Below are 20,835 nucleotides of genomic sequence, written 5' to 3'. Positions count from 1 at the left end.
CCAAGTATGCTAAGGTTAAAGCATCCAGTGAACATTGCCTTCCACAGAAAGTGAATGCAAAGGGGCTTTTTTAAATAAATAAAAAAACGAAACAACAACCCAGCTACCAATTAAGACCATTGCAAGTGGTCAACGTTGCCACAAACCTTAAAAAAAATAAAAACTAATGCCCTAGACCAGGGCGTCTGACTCCCAAGAGACTGCGATCTACTCACATTAAAAAAATGGCAGTGATCTGCCCCCTTTTGGGGGGTTCAGGTCAAAGTTTTTGAGCTTCTTTATGAGAATAATATCCCGTTTAGGGGGTTCAGGTTTTAGGGAGGAAAATGTCAAAATTTAGTAAAGAGGAAAAGTCGCTCGCCAAAAGATTGCTAGGAAAACCATCGACCTGTTGGGACACCCCTGCCCTACACCTGTGGTTCCCAATTAGCTAAGTAATGGAGACCCAGTTTTTTCAAAAGCAAAGCCATGAATCACCTACTTTTGAAACTGTTGTAATCAAACTTGGACATGCGTCTTCCTGGCTGCACTCCCACGACTTACGTAACCTGTGCGAGAGCATGGTCCCCAAAACATGTTGTCCCAGACAGCTGACGGGTATGTGGAACAAACCTCTTGGGGTCTGTTGACCACCAACTGGAAACCACTGCGCTAGCTTGTACTTGTAAGGAAAGTGAGGCCCTGAGCAAGTTTTATTTTATTACTAGAAAAAAAACACACATAGCTGTTAGCTATTGTATTATTTTGCTGTTGGTATCTGGAAAATGGGCTCAAAGACAACAATCTGGCTGGCCAGACTCCTAGAACGGCAATTTCACACAGTCATTGTATCCCCACATCTTCAAACCTAAGCCCATGGCGGAGTGGCAGGAGCTGTGAACAAGCCAGGATAGCAGTCAGTGACAGATGCCCAAGTGCCAGAGCATCTGCTTTGCATGCAGAAGGGCCACAGGTTCAATCAGCATCTCCAGGTAGGACCGGCAGGTGAGGAGCAGGGAATCACGACTCTAGCAGCAAAACCTGCAGAACATATGCCAGTCAGTGTACAGGACACTGAAGTATATGGGCCAATTGCCCTGACTCTTTCAGGCAGGTTCTTATGTCCCCAAGCCTAAGGTACTGCACAACTGCCTGCACAACTTGCGAGCCAACTGCAACCCATCCATTACGTGACCTTAAAGTGGCTAGTTGTCAAAAAAAGGAGGCTTACTGCAGCCCAATGGAACATTGTAAATGGCTGGTCAAACATAAGTTGCACAGGTCTGCAGTAACTCAGTGTTCCAGGTTATTAAAAATAAAATGAAAGGATAGATCTAAACAGTGTTAGAAACTCAGATATATAAGCTAATCGCCAAATGACACCTTAAACCTAGGTTAAGGTCACCACAATAGAACGTCTAAGTGCCATTTTTAAATGGTGGTGGTTGTTGATTTCATTTCTATACCACTTTATATGTTAAAGAACAAATCTCAAAGTGGTTTACAACACATTAAAACATCAAATAAAACAATCCAGAATAAAACAAATTCAGGCTTCAAGGAAAATATTTCAGATCCTTCTCTAAGTGACATTTTGCTTTCTGCAGTCACCAACCTGACATCCACATGGTCGTAATTAGACCCACGTCAGTCGCAAAACGCGCCTGGTTAATTTCCAACACTGAATCTGAACTATTGTATACAGTGGTGTAGCTGTCTTGGGTCATATAACTATTTCTGCAGCTGGGTCCCTCGTCTGCAAAGTTCCAGAGCCAGCCAGCCAACCAGCATGGAAGTGGAGCGTTTTAGTCGCTGTATGCTCCAAAAGCTCCAAAGTGTTTAGGAACACTTCAAACATATGGCACTTCAGTTTCAAGAGAATGGCGTGCAAGTTCTCTTACGTACAATGCAACTTCACGGAAAACAACTTAGGTCGCTTCAAGATAGGATACTGGAGCACTCCAAATCCATTTCCCCATGTTAAGCTCACAGAAAACAGTATATCAAGCTGAAAGGCAACACATGAAGATCTGCGTTTATCACCACAATGCATTCCTAATTATTACTGTTCCATAATTATATTATTATTATATAATCTGAGAAGGATGCATAATCTTAGAAGGTTGTGACTATCATGAAGAGACGCCTGCACTTCTGAATTTAAAACAGTGACTATAGAACGTCTTTTGGTTATTATCTCAGCTTGGGAAAATGCACCATTTAATACAGGGCTAAGGAACTTCATTCTCAGCGGCCTTCAGCACTCTATTTCTGGCTGTGGGGACTCTCCCAAGGCCACCCCCCCCTCCTCAGCCACCCCCCTTACCCCTCAGTCACACCCCTCACCAGCCCTGCTTTACAAATTTCTTGAGTGTTTTTGCCTGCCTATAATGTGTCTTTCAACTCTGATAATGCTTTGTCTTGATAGCTGCACAGAAGGGGAAGTCATAGAACATAGGATTGTAGAGCTGGAAGGGATCCAAGGGTCATCTAGTCCAACCCCCTGCAATGCAAGAATTAGCATTTGTTGCTCTGGCCATTTTTGCTTCTGACCCTGTGTACCACTGTCAAATGACCCTCAAAAGGTTGCCTGGAACTGAACGAGGCCTTAAAGCTGGGAAAGTTTCCCAACACTGGATTTATCATCTTGTGCTGAATTTGCGACGAGGTGCAATACTTTGGTTTACACCTGTTAGAAAATGTAAAACACCACTTCCATTTCCTTTTTTAAAAGGAGCCAAATGTATTCTTACACATAATCAGCTGATCCAACATACATTTTGTTCTTGTGAAATTTTAAGCGAGAACAGCCGATATGACGCTGATTGAATCCTGGGAAACGCCAAGAAATTAACGTATTTTCCAACCAAGATAGTCAATCCATCCACTTCAAACAAACTTTCATTCTAGTGAGTTAACTGAGACATCACCTGGAAACTGGGTTGAAGCCTTACCTCAACCAATATGGCCTTAGGCAATTCATCATCTCTCAGTTTAAGCTCCCTTTACAATACATTATGCAATACAGTAAACGCAAGCCTACCTTACAGGGGTGCTCATCAAAATTTTATGTGCAAAGCACTCCACATGCACCATGGAAGAGCTATGGAGGTAAACAGTATACCTCTTCTAAAGAGCTTTAATGTGTTTTAGCATTTCTTATCAAGTTATCCTCCATGTTTAGCATACATCATTCATACTAGCAAAGCAGCTTTCCCTAGATTTTGTAAACAGAGAAGTGTTATCTTTATCTGTGTCCATCGTACGGAAAATGGATTCAGTTTAAGATTTCCGATAAGATCTGTGAAAGTTCCTTCTGTAAAGTAAGAAAGCAGCACCTTCCTGTACAAAAACTCACAGAGCATGCTAAACTTGCTGTAGTCTTTATGATGTTGACAGTGCAATCCTATGAACATCGCTCAGCAGTTAAGCCCCACTGAGTCCAAGGGAACTTACTCCCAGGTAAGTGTGCACAGGATGGCAGGCCAGGGCTCCCAGATCCTATGCATAACTTGCAGGAAAGAGCCTCTCAGCGGCCTTTTTTGTCTCAGCAGAACACACACACAGGTTCAAAACAGCACATACACAGCCAAAAATTCAACACACACTCCACAAATGGAAGGAAGACTAAACAAAGTTGCACAAGAGCCCAGATAACAAGCTTGCTGCAATCTGCCTTTTATAATTAGTTTCTAAGAGCAACAGGGACAGGCTAACAGGTAGGAAAGTTCCCTTATTACTCAGGCATACGAAAACCGCAGCATCTCCCAACATGTTAGGGAGTTTTACAATTTTACAGGGTGTGAAGGTGTTCAGAAACTTTTGAAGCAAGGCAACTTCCAAGTATTTAAAGAGCTTGCAGAGTTTGAGTTCCATACACTCTGCAGATTCACTTTTCCGTATAGGTGGGAAATCCTATGTCAATCAAGGTTTGTGCAAGTTCTTTTTTTTTTTTTTAATGAAATACACTATTTGGGGTTCAATACAAAACACATTTTCTAAGGGAGTGAGCCAAAAATCAGGAGAGAATTTTAAAGCTTTTTAAATGGCACCTACAGAATCTGTCTGGAAAACCGACTCAAGAGAGATAGCTTGCAACAGCATAGTAAGCAGGGAGGAAGTCTAAGTCGACAAAGCACTTCCCAGTTAAGTTTAAGTAGAGATCTTTTTTTCTAAGAAAGAATACCTCAAAAACCATAACCACAAGAATGTTTTGAAAAGGCTGCAATACTACAGTTCTTTTAAGGAAGTGTCTTAATATGGTGAAACAGGGATGGGCTTTCAAGCTTGGAGTATCTAAGATCTTGATGATGAAATCCATTCTTTAGAAGGAACAGATGGGAGGAAGCGAAAGCAAACTACCGGTAATATTTTCCGTTCCCTGCTTACCAGATCTACTACAAGGGCTTTGGCAATGTGTGAATTTTACAGTAATTTTCCTTAGCTTCTCTTAGGACCCATCAATACACAAGCAGGATTAACTAAGCAGGTAGAGAAAATTTCTCACCCCAACCCAACCTAAGCAAATTAAGTTATTTCTAGATTTTCACGGTTCCAAATTTCAGAGTAGCAGAACACCCATCATCATTTTTCTAACTATTAACATCATCAAAGCATATTTAAATACTTAAAATAATATCCTAGTAATAGCAAATGAATCAGTTAAGAGGCTTCTCACAATAACTAGGTACTTTAATCCTAAACACACACTTAAAAGTCAACCAGATTTCAAGACGATACACCGCCATGTGGTTAGAAGCAGGTTGTGAGGTGGTTACTCCAAATAACCAAAGTTGCAATCCTAATCCCACTTACTGGAGTCAGACCCATTGAATTCATGGGACTTATTTCTGAGTAGGCACAGTTAGGACTGTACTGTAAATCACCACCAAAAAAACCTAGGATCCACTGTGTACATCCTGAGCAAAGGAGCTTGGCTTTAATGGAGTACTGGTTTACAAGGAAAGAAAAGTCTCCGTTCAAAACATTATAACCAGAACACAGTGTCTTCATCACAAAATCTAAATATGGCAAAGTTGCCGGAACAGAAGGACTTCTTCTGAACAGAGGATAATTATGGCTTCATTCAAGTTAGCCATTTAAAATCAATTTTAAAGCTAGTTCACAAAATGGGGGTGGGTGGGTTCTGAATTAGTACAGTACAGAAAGCTGAACTGTTTGTCAAATTTAGAATGCCAATTTGTTTTAAGATGCCTGAGCCACAACACAGGTAAGTGAAAGAGTTAAGAGTTAAGCCTACATATACAAGGAAGAAGAGGAATAATCACCTGTGCCAATTAAAAATTGCCTCCAGGTGAACACATTAAGCATCTTTATGTTTATTTTCCCTTTTAGCGCAACTGGCAGCGATAAGCACTTAAAATATTTGCGTCAAAAATGAGTTTTTCCTATAAATCTTCGACAATTTAGAAAATTTGAATTTATCTGCTTAGGCCCAAGGTCATCTACAGCTGATACCAGGTAATATACTAATATTGTATCCTCTCATTTATAACCCACGTTAAGTGTTTGATTTCAGTGGTATAACCTCCAGAGCCGAATTTTTACCCTTATTTTTGTTCCGCACAGGACAGGGCCAAGGCTTCAACTGCATTCATTTCCTTCTGACATTGTTTGCACCTGCTATCAAATAACTACTCACCTTCAACCCCAATTCCACTGTGAATACCCCCAAACACAACACCTGTCAAGAGAACTGCACAGTCATAACTGCATCCAATTATGCAATCCTTTGCTCAGGTACCAAAACAGTTTTCAGCATCCACAATTCAGTTAGTCAAAGAACATACTGGCTTAAACGGAGCTGGCAAGCAAGCAAGCTGTAAGAATCGAAGGAGGCACAACCAATACACAATATTTAGGAATGCACTCGTCGCCATGGACCCTTGACATATAACCTCTCACTGGTGGTTTGCAATGAAATATCCAGTCCCTCTGCCACCTAGGTTCTTAGTCAGTACACCAATCCCCTTAGTGGCGAGGCCATTTTGCACTCAAGTATCTAAATTACACTGGGAATTACCTTTTACGCTCTCTCAAGCTAACTATATTCGCTTTATCAGCAAGCACATTAAGAGATATTGATGTTGATACTATACACACACACTCACAGAAATAATTACAGCTATGAGGGGTTTTTGCTACCTATTCGGAGATAGAGATCTAAGTGAACAGAGCTGAAATGTGCTCTACTAAATAACAGTTTTAGTGCAGCAAATGGGGACCAGCACTGGGGTGATTTCCCCACCCCGCCACACACAGAGGAGGTTGTTTTGATGTCAAAGCAGCCTATATTTGTCAACGCCTTAAGGACTGAATGGAGGAAGCTCAATGCGCACACTCTCTACCTCCGGAAACAACCTAAAGGCCAGGTAAGAATTCAAGTTAAGTGTCCATGCAAAACCCGCCTCATGCATAAGGGGCCGCCCACCTGCTTGGAAAAGCTTAACACGCAATTTGTACCAACACACACACACATACATACACCTCTCTGCATGCAAAACATTTCAGTGCTGTACTAAGACATCTCAGCAAGAACCATAAGCGTCAACAACAGATCACTTGCTTTCTTAATCAACTGTGTTTACTATTTTCTTCACCAATCACATTTTAGCAACTTTAAAATTAAGTGAATTAATTGAAGCTTCCACATGCACACACCCTGCCTTCCCCACCCCCAACCTTGGTCTCAACGCTTGTGTATTCCTATTTAGGAATGCATGGCTTCTTATGACCGAAAATGGAAGAGCTTGTAGGACTATGACACATTCTATTTTTTTAATAAAAAAAAATCACATAAAAATTAAGACAAAATGTTCCTTCCTCTACTATGAGGAGGGGCTACATCATGAAATTATCTGCTCAGGACCATTTCTCTTAACATGAGCATTAAAAAAAACACACACACACACACAAACACAGGAGCACCACACAATGAGGGTGCTTTTAACTGAACTACAAAGATGAATCCCACCCCCCAGACAGAAGCAGCTATGTTATGTTTACTATCTGGAACACACACCCTGAAAAAAGGCCTTTTAGTCCAACAGCTCAAAAGAAACCATTTTAGAAGGAATCCCAATGAATCTAAAAAGAATGTGCAATCTTATTTTATTTGTGCTGGCTACTAAGAATGCTGTTCAGATGTTTCCTTAAGGATGGGAAAGTTAACACAGGTAAAGTATATAACAAAACTTTTACACCAACATCTTAAAAATTACCCATGGCTTGAAATTCATTCAAGACATTAAATCGCACTTGTTCAACTGTCAACTTCCAATTCTATTGCCAAACATGCATGCAAACCTACGCAGCCATTTAAAATTTGATAATTGCTCTTCCCGCATTCTATCCCCAAAGCAAATTTGTGGCCAATGTTTAAATTCAGAGGGAAAAACAAGGCTTTCTGGGGTTCCCCTCTGCTCCTTTTGTGTGTGGCGGGAAAGGTCAAGCAACAATTGCAAAAATCAATTTATAGCCAGAATTTTCACCACATAGTAAAGAAACAAAACAAAACAAAGAGCAACATGACCTCTGTATCTAGTAACCTTACCACAGCAGGTCCAAAGCTCTTTTATGTCCAACCAGCACCCTTTCAACACTTTTTAAAGAAGTGTATTAATAATGGATCACTCTTAAGACAAAGGAGGTGCATTCCTTTTATTCAAGAACATTTTATCACCAAAATAACTGCAGGGTAAACAACAAATCCAGCCGCCAGCTTTGATTTGGGAGCACATTTTCCCCTCGTTTGTTTTTGCAGATTCACGCATTGTAGTGGCAACGCTTACAACGCATGAAATGCATCTTTTCCCACTCTCAACCAACGCATTTCTCTGCACCCAGGCAGTAGGAGACAGAGGGATGCAGAGTTAAAATGGTTGCATTGAAGAAATAGCCCCCCCCCAACTGCACACATACACACTCTCCAGCTCCTCTGAAAGGAGCAAACTGAATAAACCACATGGGGGGGGGGGTAAAAGAAGGAAAGGAAGCATCTCCGCCCCTTAGCTATTCAAACAGACCATTATCCGTGATAGTTCCAGAGTTATAATTAATTGCAAGTTGGACTTATTTATATATGCATATTTACAACCCAACTCTCTCCCCCTACCCCACTCCCAATTCCTCTTAGAACCCAAGGGGGCGGGCAGGCAGAGGGTTGGGGGGAATCCGAAATTAAGCCTTAATCGGGACTTTTTAAAAAAAAAATTCTCCCAAGCAACCAAGACAGACGTTGATCTCGAAAAGATGCGGAAAGGGGGGGCGGCTGGCTGGCGGGCGGGCGAGAAACACGCACGCACACAATCCAGACATCTTTGTCCACACACTGGAGACTTTAACCATTTGCAGAGCGATGCGCACCAGCAGAAAGGCGCGCGCACAAGGAACCACGTTTTCGCAACGCAGGAACTCGGGGCACGTTTAGACACAAAAGAAAACAAGAAGCAGGCGGGGAACGGGGAGAGGAAAACACCGCCAGCATCTCTCTTTCTCTCCCGATCTTCTCGATTGCTCAGACCGCTGCCGGACCCACAACATTCCCCACATCAAACCCTTCGCCCCCGGGTCGAAAGAGAAAAGCATCTTTACAACTGCGTTGTTTTTTTTTACGCAGCACTGCTCTCGCAACCATTCATCTTTCGCCCTTTTTTGGTCCGGGGGCCGGAGACTCACAGCATCACTCACCAGGAATACAACAATCAATCGAAATGATATTTTCCCCACAAATATCATTCGAATGGTGAGTGTATTATTTCGAACGCATTATTCTCAGCCTAAAATGGTTAGCGCTGGCAGCGTATTAAGAGGACATCACCAGTCTCTCTTCTGAGATTTTAATGTTTGCTTTGATGCGCAGCAGATATACACACGTGTGTGTGTATACACACATACACAAACATTCACACACAATATGAGGGTTATATAGTCCTGGAATATACATCCTAACAATTGGGGGGGAATGCTTGCTTATTTTCTAAAAATGGGAATAATATATATTCTGCATTTAATAAACTAGAAATCACACCAACAAATGGAGGGAAGAGGAGGGGTTGTTGTTGTTTTAAACAGCCGTTTTCAGGGCCAATTTCAACAACACACCCGAGCATTTTAAATCACCCACTTTCTCTCTCGTTGCCACCGCAATGCGAGGCACAGGGCTACACCCACCCTAATTAAACCCCCAACACCCATTAAATTGAAGGGAATCCCCCACGCTCCCCAAAATAACAATACTCACTTTTTCCATTTGCTGGCCACAGGCAAAATGCAGTCAAGATAATCAGAAGTCCCCCAAATAAGGTCAGAGACCCTCCTCCGGCGCCTGACTTCATTCCTCTTTTTTGTTATTATTATTTTGGAGCAAAACGGCCTTTTCTTGATATATTGATATATATATACACACAAAATCCCAACAGTTTTAAGTCCTCAGTTCTCCTTCCCTCCCCAGAAAAAAGAATAATGGGGAGGGGGAATCCAAGCCTCCCCTTCCTTCAAAAACTCAGGGGAGGAGGGGAAAATAAGAAATTGGAAAGGTGAAAAAAATACGAGATGTTTTGGAGCAAAGGGGTGTTGTTTTTTTCTCTCTTCTCCTCCCTCCTTAGGAAGGAAATTGTTCTGTCCCCCTCTGAATGAGAAACCAAGACGGGGGAAGGGGAGGCAGGGGGAAAAAGCCTGTTTTGGTGCCTGCAAAATAAGGTAACAGACTTCCCCCGCTTTTCCCCCCTCCTGAGACAACTTCTTCCTCCTCCAAAGTACTCCGAGAGGCTGGAGAAAGGTCGCGGCGCTCAGCGTTGCCTGCAGTCACCCAGAAGTAGCAAACATATACCACTTTGGAGCAAACAGTCCGCATCTTCGACCTCCATCTTTTCTTTTGCTCCCCTTCTCTCTCTCTCTCTCTCTCTTTTTCCCTCCCTCCCTTTCTCTAAATAAAAACACAGAAGAGGCTGGGAGCTGCGTGCGTGCCTGGGCTTTCCGATAAACAAATGGAGAGATCCGCAGATCGAAGGATAGAAACGAGGGGAGAAAATAGTTCCAGCGTCCCCCCTCCCCACGCACAATTTTTTTCCTTTTTTAAAAAACACCCGAATTTAAGAGAGCGGAAATCAAGCTTCCCAAACAAACAGCCTTTTTTCCCCCCTTCCCCTTTTGCAAGAAATCTGAGGCTCCCTTAAAGGGATCTCCCAAAATCACCACCACCCCCTTTTTCCTTTTTTGTTTTTTTAGCTTTTGACTTGGAGAGAGACAAAATGCGGAATCAAAATGAATGGAAGGAGGCAGAGTGGCTTCCCCCACTCCACCTCTTCCCTCTCCCTCCCCCCCACCCCTCCAGGCGCCTTCCCAAAAAAAGGGGGAAAGAATAGAGAGGTCCCAGCAGGCAGAAAATGCAGGCAGCAAAAGGCGGCCGAGGTCGTTTCTTCCTCAGCACTCCATCCCCGGGAGCTGCTGTTTGGCCATTGCAACGAGAGAGGAAAAGAAGGAAATCCAAGCAAAACAAACAAACAAAAATCCAAGCGGCCTTTTCTTTTTGTCTGTGGGGGTTTTTTTTTTTGGGGGGGGGGGACAGAACACAAAAAGCCTTCCGGGCGCCTTTGGAAATATGTATATATTATTTCATTCCATTCCCAATCTCTTCCTCGCCAGTCGACCCAAAGCAAAAGCTGCAATTTGCAAAAAAAAAGGAGGGAGTTGTAAAAACGCCAGGCGATGATTTTGGTGCTGTCTTGCTGGGGACCCGTTGGGGCTGAAGAGGAGGCGGAGGGAGAAGGATCCAGTCGCTGAAGGTCAAAGCTTTGCAGCAAAGCAAGCAAACAAACAAACAAAACGAGAAAACCACCCGACGCTCGCTCTCCTCTCCTGGAGCTCCTTTTCCTGGGCTTGGCAGAGGAAGGAGGGGGCGGTGGGCGAGCGTGTTGTCCAGCCCTGCGCTCGCTTTCTCCGCAGGAATCCGCCTCCCCGTTGCAGAGGTTGGCCTTTGCACAGCGTCTCCTCCCGCTGCTGCCGCCGCCGCCGCCGCTGCGGAGCGAAAAAAGGAGGAGCGCCAGATGGGTCTTCCCTTGCTTTGCTTCTCCTGCCGCTGGATTCACATGAAGATTTTTTTAAAAAAATCTTTTGATTGAAGGGTCTTGTTGGCTTTGCGCAAAAGCACACCCTCCTCCAAGAAGGCGCCGTGCGAGGCTGCAAAACGATGCAGCCGGCTCTCAAGCAAGGATCCCGGTTGCTGTGCGGGCTTTCCACCCCCCCCCCTCGGTTATTACGGCACAGGGACCATAGCTAGGGAAATCTGCTCGCGCACGCGGGAGCGTGCACACACAGCCCAGAGAGAGAGGGAGGGAGGATCGTAGAGGCGCCCTCGGGGTCGCAAAGCAACGGAGGAGGTGGAGGCGGACTGCGCTACCACAACAGCGGCAACAACAACAACAACCCCCCCCCCCCCCGCAACACACACACACCCGAGGGAAAAAAGGAGAGGGCGGGGGAAGAGGCCCAAGCGGCGCGCGCGCGCAACAGCAATTTGCAAAAGCAACCAGCGCAAGGCCCGGGCAGGCGCGTGGTAAAAGCAGGAGCCGCTCGAATCCAGGAACGGAGCCGCGTTTGGCGGCGCAGGGAGAAGGAGCGCGCGCCGGTGGTGGTCAAAAGCGGCGGCGGCTGCAGCTCCTTCTTGCAACAAGGCGAGCCGGGAGGAAAGCAAAGCTAATAGTAAAAAGCGAGGAGAAGGGGAAAGGGAGAGAAACGGATTGGGGGGGGGGGGAGAATCACGGTTAATAAGCCCGCCCAGCAGAAGCTGCGCGCAGGCGCTCCTAGCAGCAGTTGCATTGAAGCGCACTCACGCTTCTCTCAAAAAGCATGCCCGCTCCTCCTCTCGAGTCGGAAGTAAGCCTTTATAGATGCAACGCAAAAAGGTTTGCAGCAGAGCTGCTTTGACTGCGCAGGGGGCGTGGTTGAGGTGGCAAGGCGCGCGCAGATGTGATCCTAAGCGTGGTCTTGTTCAGAAGTGAAGTGCCAACTGGGCTTCGGCGGGGCGTGCTTTCCAGTCATTTATAACCGCTTGGAAGGTTTTCTTTTGCAACGCAAGCGGTATATAAATTTTAGCGGGGTGGGGTGGGGTGGAGGACACTTGAAGGCAAGCAGGGAGGACCTGACTGCAAGAGCAGCGCTCCCCACTTGTGATTCTTTGCAACTGGTCTTCAGAAGCAATCCTAAACTAGAAGGACCGATCCGCTGGTCTGTCTTAGCATGAGAACATAAGAGGAGCCCTGCTGGATCAGGCCAAGGGCCCATCTAGTCTAGCAAACTGTTCTCACATTGGCCAAGGACAAGCAGGACCCCAGAGCGACAGTGATCCCCAGCAACTGGTATTCATGGCTCTGAATATCTATTATATATCTGCTGGATTTTTAGTTTGGTTTGCTTTGCTAAATTATTCCAGACCTCCCTGGGTGAACTGGATGTCCTTGATGTAGCCAGGGTTAGCTTGCCAGAAGGTCAATTAATTGGCATTGGCTATGGGCAGATATAGGATGCGGGTGGTGCTGTGGTCTAAACCACGGAGCCTAGGGCTTGCCTATCGGAAGATCGGCAGTTTGAATCCCCGTGACACCCTATTGCTCAGTCCCAGATCCTGCCAACCTAGCAGTTCAAAAGCATGCCAAAAAGTGCAAGTAGATAAATAGGTACTGCTCCGGCTGGAAGGTAAATGGCGTTTCCGTGCGCTGCTCTGGTTTCGCCAGAAGCAGCTTAGACATGCTGGCCACATGACCCGGAAAAACTACCTGCGGACAAACACCAGCTTCCTCGGCCAGTAAAGCGAGATGAGCGCCACATCCCCAGAGTCATTCGCAACTGGACTTACTGGTAACTGTCAGGGGTCCTTTACCTTTTTATGGGCAAATGTAAAGGGCCAGGAAGAGACAGCATGGGAGCCAAGACACTGTTTCTCAAGTATTTATGTATTGCAAAAGTCTTAACTTTCCCTCCCTCTTCACACACTCCAAATGCTTCAAAACTCTCAACACAAAATGTTTGGCCTAACATGGATTTCAACAAAATGCCGTTTACGTAATATTGTTCTAATTTTGGGCTTGGAAGCATCACATCAGTAGCAAATGCAACCCAGTTTTATACCATATCAAAAGATGTAAACACTTGTACACCACTTAATAGGAGAAACCCCTTTTTCCCTTCCTTCCTTCCTTCCTTTCTTTCTTTCTTTTTTAACCTGTCAGCATCTCAGTAGCACAGGGCGACTGGAAAGCATTAAGGGCAATCCTCATAGGCTTGCCAACTTTTTCTCTCTGTCCCTGTCCCCGTGCCTTTACTAACAGCCTTTACTGACACAGAAATTTAGTGAGGGTAGCTTTCCAGACAGTTCTGTATTGTCACTGTCGGGTTACATACACTTCAGGTTACATACCCTTCAGGTTACAGACTCCGCTAACCCAGAAATATTACTTTGGATTAAGAACTTTGCTTCAGGATGAGAACAGAAATCGTGCTCCGGCAGCACGGCAGCAGCGGGAGGCCCCATTAGCTAAAGTGGTGCTTCAGGTTAAGAACAGTTTCAGGTTAAGTATGGACCTCCGGAACGAATTAAGTACATAACCTGAGGTACCACTGTACTAGTAGTAGTAGTCATCTTCATATCCTATCTTTCTCCCAAGCTGGGATTCAAGGTGGCTTACAACATTTAAGAAACGTTATGAAATACAAAGTAATCAAAGTAATCAAAGCAAACTAGTTAAAAGCAATAATTAAAATGCATCAGAACACATTTGGAACCATTAACTTTGCTGTTAATCCTATTTCCCCTGTTGGTTCCACCCCCGTCACTAACATCCTACTCACCTTCCAGGTGGAAAACTTGACTCTTAAGAACAATGTAAGAGCTGCAGCACCTGCCATTCTGCACAGATACACTACAAACCACTTGAGTGAGGATCACAGACCACAGTTGGGAACCCCTGAGCTAGCAGATTTTGATCAACTAGAAAGGTGTCCCAGATTAATTACAGCACAATCCTAACCATGTCTGCTCATAAGTATGTCCTATTGAATTTAATGGGACTTTAACATCTAGGTAAGTGGTTTTAGGATTATAGCCTAAGGATAGCATCCCGTGCTAGTCCTACTTAGAGTAGATCTGCTGGAATTAGTGGATGTAGGTATTGATTTGAGTGGCTCTAAGTTGAGTACAGCCCTAAATCAGCGTATGTTTTTCAAATTTTTAAGAAGGAATACCTGTGAGATAGTGCCTTCTTCAGCAAAAAAATAAATAAATGCATGCACCATTTTGTTTCTGGAGAATTACTGCTTTTCTCATTAAAAAATTAATTGATTCAGTATGCACAATCAGCTACAATTCATTTGATTAGTTAACTACAATCAGGTGACAGCCCTAAAAAAAGGTGTTTCAACAACCGTAAGTTGCAATTGCACATTCAGAGCAAAGGGTTGTCTCCAGTTTTACTCAGAGTAGGCTCACTGAAATGAAGGGACCTAAGATAGCCAAGTCCATTAATTCCAATGGGTCTAAGTATGACTAACGTTGGGTATGACCCAAAGCTATCAAATGCAACACAGAAAACAGTTTGTACTTGCAACGTCCGTCTCACAACTATATGAAATGCAGCAAGCCTCCTTTAACGGGCTGAGCAATCTCAGTTGTCGACTAGAAGGACAGAAGAGGGTTACCCGCAGAAGATGCATCATTTGAACTGAAAGTTTGGACTGAAAGCCCCCTTGATCTTTCTGTTGGATCAGGAAGGTAGAATCTGCCACTGGTTTGTGGTGGTTTTCAGCAATGCATTTTAACCCTACCTAGAAAAATGGAAAATGCAACAAAAATATACATCCCAAGTTGCAAATCAGTTAATCATAACTTCATTTTGTATTAAGATTGGGGGTGGGGAATGTTCCATGGGAATTTTGCTTTAAGAACAGAACAGTTAGGGGGTCCTCCAGTTTCTCGAAACAGACCACATGATTGTTTTTATATTTAAAAAAAGACCAGTTATACTGTATAGTTTAAAATGCTGATTTCTATAACCATCTTAGCTGATTTCCATTTGCTGTAGGGAACTAGGCAAATATTAGCATGTTGTGAAGGACAGCTTTTAAAAGCATTTCAGACTTGATAGTCATCAAGGTGACATCAGGTTTTCCCTGCATAGTCCTGCGTTCTGTGTGTTTTTCTACATTTTGTATGACTGCATCTTTGAGAAATGGATTACTCATATAGGTGCAACGCTAGCCAGATGGAATACTGGTCCCAATATGAGAGGGAAGGGAAGAAGGCTGGTCATTGTAAGGGGCTCGAGAACACCAAATTAAAACCAAGCTGGACACGAAAGTGAGCAAAGTTCTGTGTGGATCTTGTTAAACCTCATAAAGCATTCATTTAGAGGGGAAAGTGCACTTAAAGTAATAACCCACAAAGTATTTATTCAAAAGAGAATTCCCTCCCTCCCATGTTCATGGTGAATGTACAACAGTGTTAAATCATGGTGGCCTTGTTAACAGATGAAATGATCATGGAAATCATAGAATCATAAGAGTTGGAAGGGACTACAAGGATCATCTGTTTGATTGATTAATCATTTGCCTTTCAACCAATTAAGTGATGGGGTTTAATTATATTTTCTGGTGACCAAAGCCTAGCTATTGGGAGAAAATGGAATTAAGTGTACAATTTCAAAAGTAAAAGAATGGAAATCCTTCTTTAGGGTTATTCAAGTCCATTTATTTCAGCAGATGTATAGTACTCCAAGTATAACTTAACATTGCATATCTCCCGTATATATATATTAATTTCTTCATTGAAAAAGACACCAGAACCTAAAAGAATCAACCAGAGCACTCTTTAATTGTGTTTTACAGGTATTTCTTAATTGACTTTATTGCATTTCATGTTGTAAGGCTACTTGACATATTTTTTAAAGTGTGGATCACAAATATTCATATAATAATATATTATATTCATATAATAAATAAGTCAACCCCAGTAATTAGTGTGCTGTTGTTGTCTTACATTTAATACTCTGTCCTATACTCTAGAGACACCAACAGTGGCTCACAATAAGGATGAAAAACATAGTAAAATGTTTTTATATGCAGTCTTTCAGTTAAAATTAGCAGCTCTACATTATATGCAAGCAGACAGAATTTGTCAGTTCCTCAAGTGCAAAACTAAATAACTAGTTCAGAACATTTTCTGAACTCTTCCTATATACTTGTGAGGCTTAAGAAGTCTACTGTGTTTTGTAGATGGGAGATTGAACTTCTATGGATCAATAGCAGAGGCAGCAAGTGTCAATTCCCTCTAGCTTTCATTCCGCTAAACTCTTATTTTTTGTTAAAATAGTTAATATAAATAGATGTAAATAATCCCCCAAACATTCTAATTGGCAATTTCATAGGGGGCTCCCCAAATTAACACATCTACAACTTCACACAATCATGGATATGTATTATGAGATCATGTTTGCTCTGTCCTCCAGAGTAATTAACATCTGGTGGCTAGAATGACCTTCCACCACCCATGATATTTTGCATGATCTTCTGCAGCAGACATCTCTGGGATAACAGTCAGTGGCTGAACACTTGCACCAAAACCACTGTATACACCCCAGATAACAATAAATGGCATAGAAGACTACACTTGGGGAATGGGTGAGTGCAGGCCAACCTTTCCCAATCTGGTGTTCTCCAGATGTTGGAGTCCCAACTCCCATGAGCCCAAATCAACATGGGTGGGCAGTGTTCACGGTAGCCCAACAACCTCTGAGGACTCAAAATTGAAGAACACTGGGTTACACCCGCTAGCACGGTCTCCTATAATATCAGCCAGATCTTCAGGGGAAACTCAAAAGGAGAACAAGATGGAGATAGACTTGTCCTGTTATTTCCCACAGTATCTGGTAATCTGGTGACCATTTAGCTGCTGGGATAAGTTCAAGGTGCCGCATGGGGGGGAGGGAACACACAGAGTATGCATACGCATTCAACTGCATAACAGCCTCCGAGTCACCCAGGACATCCCAGCTGCAGAGATGACAAGAGTCATTCAGTTGTCTGGAGAGGTCACTTCCTGGCTCACATGGTGAAGCTGTTTCATCGGAACCCAACGATAGCAGTATTGAGGCAGCACCGGGTATTGAAAGTTTGCACCCATAACCATTTTGTGCCTGGGACAACTGCCCCTGTGGCCCCTCCCAGCTCCAATACTTTGCTCCGTTGCCTTTCTAAGCTTAACACCATCACAATCTCCTACAGCAGTGTTCCACAGAAATCGTTATTCATCAATACTGACGGCTTGGGAAAGTTTGTACTGATGGCTAATAATATAGTAAGTTTTGAGAAGGTTAATTTAGTGACTCTTGAAAATTGTTGGCTTATCCAGATTCACTATATTTAGCTCTTTAAAAAAATTGCTTCCCATGCTAAATTGACTTTGTGGGGAAACCCAACTTTTAAAATTGGGGAAAAGATGGTGATATAGAAAAATTGGGTGGACATGGTACTTTGGATAGATTAAGATGAATTTTTAGCATACACCGTGTTACGAGATAAATACCAGCTATCGGATGTAACCCAATGGCAATACCTAGAGCTTCAACATTTGTTAAAAACTTTGTTTGGATCAACTGCATTTTCAGCTACTGAGACAGCTGAGATACTAGAACTTGTTAAATCCTTCAAAACTAAAAAAAACAAAACTGATAATTTTTATAGATATTTATTATCATTTGATATGCAGATGTTAAGAAATGAATGGGACAAAGAATTTGAGGTTCCTATATTGCCTTGACAGGGGGAGAGTGTTTTAACTTCTATAACAAGGGTGCCGGTGAACCTTGAATTACAACTTACACAACAGAAAATTGTATTTATTGGACCCTACTACATTTGTATGGAAAAGGATTATATTAAGATAGCGTTTCACTGGAAATGTAGTAAGGATAATGTTTCTTTAAAACAAAAGTTTTTTACAATGTTCTATACTTAGTCTGTTTTGGAGAAAAATAATGGATTATATAAATATGACACTGGAAAAAGCTAAAATTTTCAGAGGATAATATTCTTTTGAACTATATACCTAACTACATGGAATTTGACACCTGGACAATGTAAATGGATACCAAAGCATGGATAAGTATAATGAAATTTGGAACTCATTTATAAAAAATAAACTAGGTTAAAAAATTTAATTGTTAACAATTGTTATAGTGATTTACTATTTTCTTTTCCTTTTCTCCTTTTTTTCCTCTTAACTGTTTCTTTTCAAAAATAGCACCTTTCAAGTAAAGAATAAATAAATAATATAATATAATATTAGACCACCAAGGAACACCTTTTCATCTAAACATGCTCAGCTTCTTCTGTTGAAAATATACTTCACACTGTTCAGCCTCTTAATGAATTTTCATTGTAGTGTTTGAATATAAATTAAAATTTATTTTAAATTAAAACAATGCTGGTGTTGTTGGGGTTTTTTGTTTTTAAAGCATCCCTCCCAATCATCTCTGTTTGCAAAATGTTTCACTGTTTCTTTTTGAGGATAATTTGTGTCTTGCTTATCAGAACAGTTCAGGGGCAGAATCAGGCTGGAATACAGGGTTTTTTCCCAGCAGGAACTCACTGGAACTCAGTTCCAGCAGCTCTCAAGCTGGGTGCCAATACCATTCTAAGAGAAAGAGGGTGGTGTTAGTGGTGAGTTACGGCACCTCTTTTTCTAGAAAAATAGCACTGCTGGAATGTGATGGGTTTTGAGTGGGATCAGGGCAGAGGTAGGCAGCTCAGAGAAGGAGTCACGGGAACCTGGTGGATTCTAAATATCTGGTCAAAGGCCTCCCTTGTGACAGGTTGCCACTGGGAATAACACAGGTAAGGGGACTGGCACTGGTAGTCGCCTCCCCCCCCCAGCGAATATGTTACTACTGGTTTCTCGGTTTCTCATTTCCCTTAAGTTCAGTTCAACACGTAGATTCTTTTTTGTTTTGTTTTGTTTCTTCTATTTTTTAAAGCCCTCATGAAAATTTGTTGGTGTTGTTTTAGTGTGCATTTCCCCCCCTAATAAACACATTCTTGCAATGTTTCCCAGTATACACATTTTCACTAGCAATTTCTGCTATTTTTATTTGTCCCATTTTAGTCTGCTATTATTATTACTTATTAGTCACATTCAAGTACCTTAAAGCAACTTACAAAGTAAAAAAACACCCTGGTCAATTGATTTACATACCACATTTCCCACAATTAAATCTGTGCTCAAAGTGGCTCACACAGAAATCCAAGTCTCAGTATAATAATAGAATAACTACATGCTTAAGACATATCTCTTTGTAACGTAACACTAAAAAATAATAATCAACAATTAACTGTTCATTTAACATATATAAACATTTAAGTAAGCATGCAGCTTACTAGCAGGTCAAGTCAAAGTATCCACAGCAAAGACATTAAAATCAGATAAAATAGAATGCATTTTTGAATGTTAGCTCCACTATTATATGCATTGTTATTAACACTTTTCCCTAACCAACATTTTCAATTAAGGAAAACTGTGTTGCAAAATTCAGAACAGTGTGAATTCTCAAGGATAGGTCTGTGTTTCAGTTTGCACATTGTTTTGGGAAGTGTGAATGGAGCAGTGTTGTGTGAAAATGCCAACAGGACCAAATTTCTGTCCTAACCCTATTCACATGGACGAGAAGTGGTTTAGTTATGCTGCCCACGTGACCCGGAAAGTTGTCTGTGGACAAACTCCGTCTCCCTCAGCCTGAAGCAAGATGAGCGCTGCACCTCAGTCAAGTTTGACTGGACTTAACCAGTGGGACGCAGGTGGCACTGTGGTCAAAATGACATAGCTTAGGGCTTGCCGATCAGAAGGTCAGCAGTTCGAATCTCTGCAACGGGGTGAGCTGCCGTTGCTCAGTCCCTGCTCCTGCCAACCTAGCAGTTCAAAAGCACGTCAAAGTGCAAGCAGATAAATAGGTACCACTCTGGCGGGAAGTAAATGGCATTTCTGTGCGCAGATTTGGTGTGCCAGAAGTGGCTTAGTCATGCTGGCCACATGATCCGGAAGCTGTATGCCAGCTCCCTCAGCCAGTAAAGCGAGATGAGTGCCACAACACCAGAGTCCTCCACAACTGGACCTAATGGTCAGGGGTCCCTTTACCTTTTAGCCATCCAGGGATCCTTTCTTTACCTCTCCTACTGCACACATTTTTATATGCAGTTCTGTCTAATGCACACAACACAATTTCCCCAAATGTAATGAATTTTTGTATGTTATTTTCACAAACATATGCATACTATACCCCAGTATATTAATCTTTGTACACATTGCTCCATTGCAAAAAGTGGAGAAATGCAAAATATGAAAGATGTGGCTGCGTTTTCAGTTCACATATTGTTTAAGAAAATACAAAAATGTTACATTCCCCTTTAGATGTGAGCTGGATTGAGCTTCTCCCCCATCCCTAGTTACAACACAGGCTGGTTGTGTTCATCCTTAAGGGAGTCTATTTTGCATTGTTGCAATCACGCTAGAGCTTTATTGTGTGCGTAGCAGGATTGCCCCTTGTAAAACATAATGCTCTCAAGAAGGCATAGTAAAATGGAGACTATCAGGATTTTAATGAGCAATATGCTTTTATGTGCTTACAAGCTTCTGGTGCTATATAACACCTGAGCCCCCAAAATACTAGAATAGCTGCTCCCAAATCACACTATTAATAGTGTATAATGAAAGTAGACTGTAGTGCTGAAGTGGCATAGATCTGGCCACTTGCTGCAAGTAAGGTGTGAGCCGAAAATATTTACCATTTTTTGCAT

The 20,835-nt window shown here is 42.5% G+C and overlaps 1 protein-coding gene across 1 annotated transcript in view; it reads right to left on the bottom strand.

The window, feature by feature from the left end:
• IGF1R (insulin like growth factor 1 receptor) overlaps positions 1 to 11,586 on the bottom strand; it is a 185,471-nt gene extending 173,885 nt beyond the window's left edge. The window contains exon 1 of the mRNA XM_083586238.1: positions 9,242 to 11,586. Coding sequence (XP_083442364.1) covers positions 9,242 to 9,335 — 94 coding nt within the window. The 5' untranslated portion in view covers positions 9,336 to 11,586. The remainder of the gene's footprint in view (positions 1 to 9,241) is intronic.
• Positions 11,587 to 20,835: the final 9,249 nt, after the last annotated feature.

Source organism: Podarcis filfolensis (assembly GCF_964270895.1).
Source record: "Podarcis filfolensis genome assembly, chromosome: 14".
Classification (NCBI taxonomy): Eukaryota; Metazoa; Chordata; class Lepidosauria; order Squamata; family Lacertidae; genus Podarcis; species Podarcis filfolensis.
Note: the sequence above shows the minus strand (reverse complement) of the source record. Positions and strands in the feature narration are given on the sequence as shown.